The sequence below is a fragment of the Varanus komodoensis genome, unplaced genomic scaffold (genome assembly GCF_004798865.1).
Source record: "Varanus komodoensis strain SLA01 unplaced genomic scaffold, ASM479886v1 scaffold45, whole genome shotgun sequence".
Classification (NCBI taxonomy): domain Eukaryota; kingdom Metazoa; phylum Chordata; class Lepidosauria; order Squamata; family Varanidae; genus Varanus; species Varanus komodoensis.
In genome coordinates, this window is record NW_025336011.1 from 7,840,722 (window position 1) to 7,851,272 (window position 10,551).

General features: G+C 43.5%; 2 protein-coding genes across 2 annotated transcripts; one reads left to right on the top strand and one right to left on the bottom strand.

Moving 5' to 3' along the window:
* Positions 1–896: 896 nt before the first annotated feature.
* LOC123030524 (olfactory receptor 146-like) lies at positions 897–1,835 on the top strand. The gene has a single exon (XM_044444538.1). It carries the CDS (start codon positions 897–899, stop codon positions 1,833–1,835), a length of 939 nt encoding a protein of 312 aa, XP_044300473.1.
* Positions 1,836–9,387: 7,552 nt separating this feature from the next.
* LOC123030525 (olfactory receptor 6N1-like) lies at positions 9,388–10,317 on the bottom strand. The gene has a single exon (XM_044444539.1). It carries the CDS (start codon positions 10,315–10,317, stop codon positions 9,388–9,390), a length of 930 nt encoding a protein of 309 aa, XP_044300474.1.
* Positions 10,318–10,551: the final 234 nt, after the last annotated feature.

Consider the following 10,551-nt stretch of genomic DNA (forward strand, 5'->3'; position numbering starts at 1 on the left):
CCACAAACACCTTCATACCCATGTCTCCCCACAGCAGCTGCCTCTTCTCCTGAAAGCAGCATCTAGCCATTAGCCCTAGTAACCATGGATAAGTCTAATCCCCTTTGTGGATAACTGTAGATAACTTTGTCTAATCCCCTTCTGAAGCCACCTAAATTGGTGGCCGCCACCACATCTTGTGGAAGGGTGCTCCATAGCATGTGTGGTGCACACTGCACCATGTCAATGGAAAGTGTGTCCTAAAATGGCCACTGAATTCCTAAAGCCTGCAGGGAAAGATTGATGGTAGTGGGAGGTTGTCTTTCAAAAATGGTAGCATCAAGGAATGCCTAAGATATTTCCAGGAAACCACAGGGCTCTCTAGGCTGCCGCAGGTCAACAGTTACCTGGCAGTCGCCAGGACATCAAGCTGCAGCACAGAAAGCTGGGAATCCAGACTTTGCTTGAAGATCCAGATCCATCAGACCACACCTTTCCCAAAAGCGTTTTCAGCTGAGGACAGGACAAACTATTTAACTGTAATAATTGGTGCCTGAATTGCTTCTTCTTCCACCTTCCCATACTTTCCCCCCTTTTGGATGTATCTTTTTGACCATCAACCTGAAGCTAAGGGTGCTTCTGTTTTGGGGATTCCATGTCAGCCACACTGGGGAGGTTTACTGATTGAAGAACAAATTAAATATATTTAGAAAAGATATAAAGAGAATGAAGTTTGGAAACCATGCATGAGGATTAGGCTCCTGCTGGGTAAATAAGAAAACTTGCTGAGTTTCACTAAGGTGTAATGGAATTACATTAAGATCTTGTATATACATTTTCGTTGCTATGGGTCCATCAACATGCATTGTGCTGTATTCATATTCTAGCTTTTGCATGAGGTGCACTGGAATAGATCAATGTGGAATGCAGAGAAAGGCAACCAAACAGCAATCACAGAAGTTGTCCTTGTGGGTTTTGGGACTCGCCTGGAGCTGCAGCCTCTTCTATTCCTGCTCTTCCTCATGGTTTATATTGTGACAGTAAGCGGGAACCTCCTCATCGTTTTGCTAATTGCGAGTGACCGGCACCTCCACACCCCCATGTACTTCTTCCTGGCCAATTTGTCCTGCCTGGAGACCTGCTACAGCACCATCATCTTGCCCCCAATGTTAGCCAATTGGTTCACTGGAGAGAGAATCGTTGCTCTTCGCAGCTGCATAGCTCAATATTTTTTCTTTGGAACCAGTGCAGGTGCAGAAACATATCTTTTGGCAGTGATGTCTTACGATCGCTATCTAGCCATATGTAAGCCATTGCTTTATGCCTCTATTATGCACAGGAAATTGTGTTTGCAGCTCATGGTTGGGACAAGGTTTGATAGTTTTTTGTTTAACATCATAATAACGTATATGCTGGCTCAGTTAGATTTCTGTGGTCCAAATGTCATAGATCACTATTTCTGTGATTTAATCCCAGTGGAAAAATTGTCCTGTAGTGATACAAGTGTCTTTGATGTGGTCTTGCTTCTCTTCACCTTTGTTTTCACTGTGGCTCCATTTGTCCTGACCCTCACCTCCTATGCTTGCATCATTGCCTCCATCCTAAAGATCCCGTCCACCACTGGGAGGCAAAAGGCCTTTTCGACCTGCTCTTCTCATCTCCTGGTGGTCTGCATATTTTATGGGACAATCATCATTGTCTACATGTTGCCAGACACTCCCACTCTGAGAGACCTCAATAAAATCTTCTCCATTTTCTACACAGTCCTGACTCCCTTGGTCAATCCGCTCATCTATAGCTTGCGAAACAAAGAAGTTCACAAAGCGCTAAGGCGAGTTTGCCATAAATTCTGTTGAACTGAACTCATCCCTGAGCTGAAAGTTCATCAATAATCCAAGTTCTGAGTCAAAGGTGCTAAACTTTCCTCCCTTTGTGAGTGCTTGTCTCTTTCTTTCTCTGTGGATTCTGATTGGGATGGAGGTAAAAGAGAGTGTTAACATAGCTCAGCCCTTCCCCATGGCAGTTACTTCTTCAAGAAAAACCAATGACACAAAGGCAATTTTGCCTAACTTGGCTCTTAATTTAATTATGTGTGATTTTGCTTGCTTATATTTTATGCTTAAAAAGTAATTTCCCCCATGTGTCATACTGTGGGGAGTTTCCGGCTGACAAGACGGGTGCTCCTGTCAAGGCTCTGGTCGAACTGTGGAATGGGGAGATGACCAGGGCTGTAGACACGATCGCTCCTAAGCACCCTCTCCCACCGGGCAGAGCCTGCTCTTCCCCTTGGTATACTCCTGAACTGAGGGCGATGAAGCAGGTTGGGAGACGGCTAGAGCGTAGGTGGAGGAAATCACGGGATGAATCTGACCGAACACACTTAAGAGCCCACTATCGGGCCTATGCTGTGGCGGTGAGGGCGGCGAAAAAGAGATTTTTTTTCCGCTTCCATTGCCTCCTCACAATGCCGTCTGGTGGAGCTCTTTTGAGTGGTGCAAGGCCTGGTCCGCCCAGGCCCGAAAGAAGATCTGATTCTACCCTCAAAGGCCCGCTGTGACGACTTTGCCAGGCATTTCAGGGAGAAAATCGCTCAGATTCGTCATGAGCTGGATTCCACTATTGAGTCAGAGGTCTTAAGGGAGACACCGATGCCAATATCCCATTTCTGGGCAAGGTGTTAGAACGAGTGGTGGCGGGACAACTCCAAGCACTCTTGGATGAAACTGATTATCTGGACCCATTTCAGTCCGGCTTCAGACCCAGGTATGGTACTGAATCTGCCTTGGTTGCCCTGTACGATGACCTGTGCAGGGAGAAGGACAGGGGGAGTGCGTCCCTGTTGGCTCTCCTGGACCTCTCGGCGGCTTTCGATACCATCGACCATGGTATCCTTCTGGATAGGCTTGCGGGATTGGGGGTCGGAGGTACTGCTTTGCAGTGGTTCCGCTCCTATCTCAATGGCCGATTCCAGAAGGTGGTACTGGGGGACTATGGCTCTGCGCCATGGCAGCTATGCCATGGAGTACCGCAGGGGTCCATTTTGTCCCCCTTGCTGTTCAACATCTACATGAAAACGCTGGGAGAGGTCATCAAGAGGTGTGGGCTGTGGAATCATCAGTACGCTGACAATACCCAGCTCTACCTCTCGTTTTCCACCAATCCAGGTGAGGCAGTGGCTGTACTGAACCGGTGCCTGGCCGAGGTAATGGGCTGGATGAGGGCCAATAAACTGAAGCTCAATCCAGACAAGACGGAGGTCCTGTTGGTAGGTGGTTCAGGCTTTGGAGAAGGTGAATTGAACCTTGTCCTGAACGGGGTTGCACTCCCTCCTAGGGATAAGGTCCGCAGCTTGGGAGTGCTCCTCGACCCGGAGCTTTCACTCGAAGCTCAGGTAACAGCAGCGGCGAGGAGCGCTTTCCTCCAGCTCTGGCTGATTCATCAGCTGCGCCCCTATCTGGAGAACGACTGCCTCGCAACAGCGACTCATGCACTGGTGACTTCCCGTCTTGACTTCTGTAATGCGCTCTACGTGGGGCTACCCTTGAAGATGGTCCGGATACTTCAATTGGTTCAAAATAGGGCTGCCAGGCTGCTGACGGGAACTGAACGTTATGTTCACATGACTCCAGTTCTCTGTCAGCTTCACTGGCTTCCCATTGAAGTCCGGGCCAAATTCAAGGTGTTGGTGATGACCTATAAAGCCCTAAACGGCTTGGGTCCTGGTTACCTGAAGAAGCGCTTACGTCCATATATGCCCAGCCGCCCCCTGAGATCAGCGGGAGAGGCCCTCCTCCGGGAGCCCTCAGTGAAGGAAATTAGGAGGGTGGTTACTCAGAGGAGGGCTTTCTCAGCGGTGGCGTCTAAGTTATGGAATGCGCTCCCCAGAGAGGTCCGCCTGGCGCCGTCGTTATTTGTTTTTCGGCGCCCGGAGAAGACCTTTTTATTTAAGCAGCATTTTAAATGTTAATGTTATTGAATTTTATTTGGCCGGGGCAGCTTATTTTATTCTAATGTATATATTTTAATTGTTATTGTTTTAGTTTATTGTGTATTTTATTCTATGTTGTGAGCCGCCCCGAGGCTTCGGCAAGGGGCGGCATAGAAATGTTTTAATAAATAAATAAAATAAAATAAATACTATGAGCCCATATTGAGTGTAGCACTTTAATTCCATCATCTTTTAGGATTTTGAATAGCTCAGCTGGAATAGTGACTTCTCCACTAGCTTTATTGTTCCTAAGACTTCCTAAGGTCTGTTTGACGTCGACCACCCCTTTGTGGTTATCAGGGACATTAAGGTCTGTCATGTATGGTTCTTCTGGGTAATCCTGCCACCCCTTCTTAATCTTTTCTTCCTCTGTTAGGTCCCCAACATTTTTCCTTTAACATCTTTGCAAGAAATGTTTCCTTTCTCTAACTTTCTTGAAGAGATCTCTAATCTTTCGCATTCTATTGTTTTCCTCTATTACTTTGCACTGTTCATTTAAGAAGGCCTTCTTGTCTCTTCTCGCTATTCTCTGGAATTCTGCATTCAGTTGGGTATATCTTTCCCTTTCTCCCTTACCTTTCTCTTCCTTTCTTTCCTCAGCTATTTGTAAAGCTTCCTCAGACATCCATTTTCCTTTCTTTTTCATGTGTTTTTCTTTGGGATGGTTTTAGTTGCTTCCTCCTGTACAGTGTTGTGAACCTCCATGCATAGCTCTTCAGGTGCTCTATCTGATCTAATTCCTTAAATCTATTTGTTACCTCTACTGTATATTCATCAGGGATATGATTTAGGTCATACCTGAGTGGCCTAGTGCTTTTCCCTACTTTCTTCAATTTAAGCCTGAATTTTGCAACAAGAATCTCATGATCTGAGTCACAGTCAGCTCCTGGTCTTGTTTTTACTGGCTGTATAGAGCTCCTTCATCTTTGGCGGCAGAGCACATAATCAATCTGACTTTGGTGTTGACTATCTGGTGATGTCTATGTGTAGAGTCATCTCTTGGGTTGTTGCAAAGGAGTGTTTGCTATGACCAGTATGTTCTCTTGACAAAATTCTGCCAGCTTTTGTCCTGTTTCATTTTGTACTTAAAGGCCAAACTTGCCTGTTATTCCAGTTATCTTTTGACTTCCTATTTTAGCATTCCAATCCCTCATGATGATAAGGACATCATTTTGGGGTGTTATTTCTAGAAGGTGTTGTAGGGCTTCATAGAACTGGTCAACTTCAGCCTCTTCAGCAACAGTGGTTGGTGCATAGACTTGGATTACTGTGATGTTGAATGTTTTGCCTTGGATTCAACCTGAGATCATTCTGTCATTTTGGAGATTGTATCCCAGTACTGCTTTTCCTACTCTTTATTGAGTATGATGACTACTAAATTTCTTCTGAGGGATTCTTGCCTGCAGTAGTACATATGATGATCATCTGAATTAAATTCACCCATTCCTGTCCATTTTAGTTCACTGATTCCTAAGATGTTGATGTTCAGTCTTGTAATTTCATGTTTGACCACATCCAGCTTACCTTGATTCATAGTTCTCACACTCCAGGTTCCTATGCAGTTTTGTTCTTTATAGCATTGGACTTTCCTTTCACCACCAGATACATCCATGACTGAGTGTCCTTTCAGCTTTGACCCAGTCACTTCATTCTTTCTGGCACTACTTGTACCATCCCTCTGCTCTTCCCTAGTAGCACATTGGAGACCTTCCAACCAGAGGGGCTCATAGTTCAGTGTCATACCTTTTTGCCTTTTGGTACTGTCCATGGGGTTTTCATGGCAATGATACTGGAGTGGGTTGCCATTTCCTTCTCCAGTGGATAATGTTCTGTCAGAACTCTGTGCTATAACCAATCCTTCATGGGTGCCCCTGCATGGCATAGCTCATAGCTTTATTGTGCCACACAAACCCTTTTGTCATGGCAAGGCAGAGATCCATGAAGGGGAAATCCTAATTTTATTGTATTTATTCTCACACAATAATTGGAAACTTCCTTTCCAACTGGGACTGGCCACTGGGACCGCCCGGTGAAGCTGCTGTCTCTATCCTCTTGGGACTTCATGATGAACATGGAAGAATTGTAGTGAGAGCTTATTTGGATATGATTACTCAGTTAATGGCTCTAGAAAAAACAACAGCTGGGAATGCAGAAATCAGCGGAAGGAAGCTGGAATTATCTGAGTGGACTGGTGCAGATCACACATTCTTCTCTCAGCATGAAGGCTGGCCCTGACAGTTAATTATCAACACCTTGTACTGTATCCAGAAATGTATTGGCAACTAATGAAAAGGCTTTAAAACAGGTGATACCTGGTCTCTCCATGATGTCCCAGAGACCAGCCTGGCTGCCACATTTTGTATTTGTGCAGTTTCCAGAGGAGGCACGGGGTAGCCCTACATAACAGGCATTGCAGAAATCGATCCTAGAAGTTATGGACTTGTGCAGTACTGTTTTCAGGTCATTCTCCTACAGGAAGGGTCACAGTTCTGTTAGTGGATGCATAACTCGATGCTATTTCTTTGACATTTGTGTGGCTATAGAAACCTACTTTCTGACAGCAATGACCTATGATCACTATCTGGAAATACACAAACCTTTGCTGGATGCATCAATCACGCCAAGAAAGCAGAGTTTTCAGCTCATGGTTGGGGCATAGATAAATGCTTTAGGCAATTCCATGATGGGGTTTTTTTTTGCTAGCACATTTATACTTCTGTGGATCCAGTGTCATAACTCATTTCTTCTGTGACTTCTTCGCAATTGAAAAGCTTTCTTGAAGTGACACTAACCTGATTCAACTTGTTGCCTCTCTCTTGTCACTCTCTCCTGATCTACACTGCCATTCCATTCCTAATAACTCTTATATCCTATGTCTGCATCATTGCTACCATTTTAAAGATTCCATCCACTTTGGGTGACAAGAAGCCTTTTTGACATGCTTCTTTTGTCTCACTGTGGCTTGTGTTTTTACAGCTTGGTAATCCTTGTCTACATGTTGCCAGATGCTCCAATTCAGGAAGACCTCAGGCTACATTCTCCCTCTTCTGCACAGTCCTGAATCACTCAATCTAACCCCTCATCTACACTCTGAGGAACACAGAAGTTCACAGCACCATCAAACACTAGGCAGTCAATTGGCAGGCCGTGCAAGGAACCAGCTTTTTCCTTCAAGTGTTAAATGAAGATCACTGAGCATGCTGTGGAGCACCATGTGGTGCCCACTGGGTGAGAATGTGGTGGCAAAAGGGCTTATTACTATGGTATAAAACCTATGGTTCCCACAAGAGTCCCCAGGGGGAAAAAGGATGGCTTGTAAAACTGCTCAGAAGAGGAAATCAACCACAGCCCCTTACTCCTCACATCTTACATGGAAAGAACTATTCCAGGTGTCTCTCCAAGTTCAGAAAGCACACCTTGGAGCCTCAGGAAAATGGGCATTCTGGTGGACCAAGGGAGGGGCTACAGAAAGTAGCATAAGAATTATCCCAAGCCCCACTGATCTCCTTTCCATTCTGTCCACAATGTCCTCTGGGCATGAGGGGATGGGGAACTGTGGATCACCTTTGCTGTTCTTCCTGCTCTACCAGCTTCAGTTTGAGTTTTGGGGGCTTCTGAGCAGCAAGAGCACAATTGGTAGGAGTGTGGCCTTAAAAGTGTTTTTAATACAGGGATACCAATGCAAGTAGAAAGCAAGGACACTAGGGAAGCACACAGGAAGGTCTGGGAACTGGAAATATTATAGGCTTTCAGGATGCTTATTAACTTTCAGCATACCTAGATTTACACCCATACCTAGCTCTTTCTGAAAATTCTGGAAAAAATGCCCTCCTTTCAAGTATAGGTGTATGTTGGTCTCTCAAATGGGCAAATATTGCATTATATTAGGAACTCATCCCTGAAAAAATTTCCAATCACTTGGGTTTAGATTGAATTAGAATTTTTGCCCTTTAACTTCACTCCTTTGTTCTTATGGCCATCCTATATCACAGTAGCTAATGTTCTTACAATCAATATTTATACATTAGCTTCCTGAAACACAACAAAGGGGTTAAACCATAGGGTTCCAGAAAAAGGGACACTGCTCACAATGAGCTAGTAGTTAGTGATGACTAACAATGTAATCCTAGATACACTCACCTAAGTATATGCACTAGTGGACAAATGCAGTCTTACTTCTGAGTAAACATTAAAAGGGTTTGTTGAAACTGAAAGCAAAGAGACTTGAGACTGTCATTGATTGATTGACTGAAATATGTGTATCACAATTTTCCATCCTACAACATGGGATATACTGCATTGACAACAAACAATAGTTTTACTTCTAAGAAGATTTACAATATCCTGAACAGAAACAAAGAAACAACAGAGTCATCAAAACAGAAAGGAAAAATGTTCAGTTGTTCCCTGTGCCTTAGATGCAAATTAACAAATTAGATTTTGCCAGATATGTAAACATTACCAAAGAGTGACCAAAGCCTTCCTTTCTAGGAAAGGGGCTTCACAACATGGGTACCATAATCAAGAATAGACAAGCTCATAATACTATAGACAAGCTCTGTCTATAGTAACCACCCACCACACTTTTGCCAGTGGTGGAACAGGGAGTAGGACATTCCCTACAGGCCAGAGTGGACTGGCAAGATTTTGTGGATGAAAATAGTACTTTTGAATATCTAGGTAATGAATGACTTAAAGATAAGGACAGGATTGATCTTCATTGAGCTTTGTTTGTTTGCTTGTTTTGTTCCACTTACCCTCATAGTAAAATGATTTATTGAGTTTGCTAATAGCATCCTTGTGCCAAATACTGACGTTCAGGTTATATACAGACCAGCAGTCAGAAAACCTGAGGTCATTTTTTGTATACATGCTGATAATCTGCTTGAATTGGCCTCAAAAACAGGTCAAGAGCCTGTGAATGTTGCACAATCATGATGTCACATATTCTGAAAAGCAGGCCTAGGTCAAAACTGTTGCAGCAACATTTTGAATCAGCTGAAGACTCCTGACACATTTAAAGGGAATCACATTTAGAGAGCATTACAATGATCTAACTTAGATGTATTATTTGCAATGAACATGCCACTTTGCTTTAACTGAACTTAGGTTTAAAATAATCACGGCAATGACCATGTCAAAAGAAGGGGAAATGGGTGTGAATGGAATGAAGGAGCAAATGAAATATGACTGTGTGTAATCTACATAACTGGTTCTAACCATTTACATATTGGTACAATGGAATAATGTGTTCACTATTGCTTTTTGTCCCAGTAGCTTCCTATTAATGAAATCACTTGGAAGGCATGTCTTGTAGTGTGTCTTACCTACACACACAGTAGGACTGTTAAACAAAAAAGGATGGAAAATGGATTTTAAGAATTCCAGAACTGATATGACTATATACTTACTGGAATCCTTCAAAGAAACACCACTTTGCAGTATACTCTTCTTAGAGCTTTGTGGACATCTTTGTTTCTTAGACTGTAGATTGAGGGATTGACCAGAGGAGTCAAGACTGTGTAAAAGACAGAGAAGACTTTATTGAGGTCTCTCAGAGTGGGGGTGTCCGGCAACATGTAGACAATGATGATTGTCCCATAAAAAATGCAGACCACTGTGAGATGAGAGGAGCAGGTTGAAAAGGCCTTTTGTCTTCCAGTGATGGATGGCATCTTTAGGATGGTGAGAATGATGCAAACATAGGATGTGAGAGTCATTAAGAAAGGTGTGATTGTGAAAATGAAGGTTGACAGAAAAGTGACCAGTTCAATCAGGCTTGTGTCACTGCAGGAAAGTTTTTCCAATGGAACAAAGTCACAAAAGTAATGATCAATGATGTTGGGACCACAGAAGGGTAACTGAGCCATCAGAAACAAGATTATGCCATTGGCCAATAAAGAATCAATCCATGCCCCTGTCATGAGCTGAACACAGAACTTTCCATGCATGATGGAGGTGTAATGCAAAGGTCTACATATTGCCAGATAGCGATCATAGGACATTGCTGCCAGGAGGTAAGTCTCTATACCAACGCAAGAACCAAACAAATAAAATTGGGCCAGACACCCACTAATAGATATGGACCTCTCGCCACTTAACAAATTGGCCAACATTTTGGGTAAGATGATCGAGCTGTAGCAAGTCTCCAGGAAGGACAAATTCCCCAGGAAGAAGTACATGGGGGTGTGAAGCTGCTGATCAGTGAGAGTTAGTAAAATGATGAGGAGATTCCCAGTTATTGTCACAATGTAGATTATTAGGAACAGCAAGAAAAGAAGAGGTTGCAAGTCCTGGAGATTCCCAAAACCAATAAGGATGAATTCCATGATGGCTGTACAGTTCCCCATTTCCTCATTCCACATAGATTTAATCCAGTGTAGGTCACACAGACACTTGAATAAAATCACAAGTATATCAATTTTAATACAGAGGCATCAACCAAGACTTGTGAGTTTTAAGTGTACAGAGAATTTTGAGCTGAGTTATCCAATCAGATCTTTTTGCTCACATGTACTTGTGGAAATCCTGTAACCATGAAACATCACTAATTTATCTGCTATTATATTCTGCTAATCTATTTC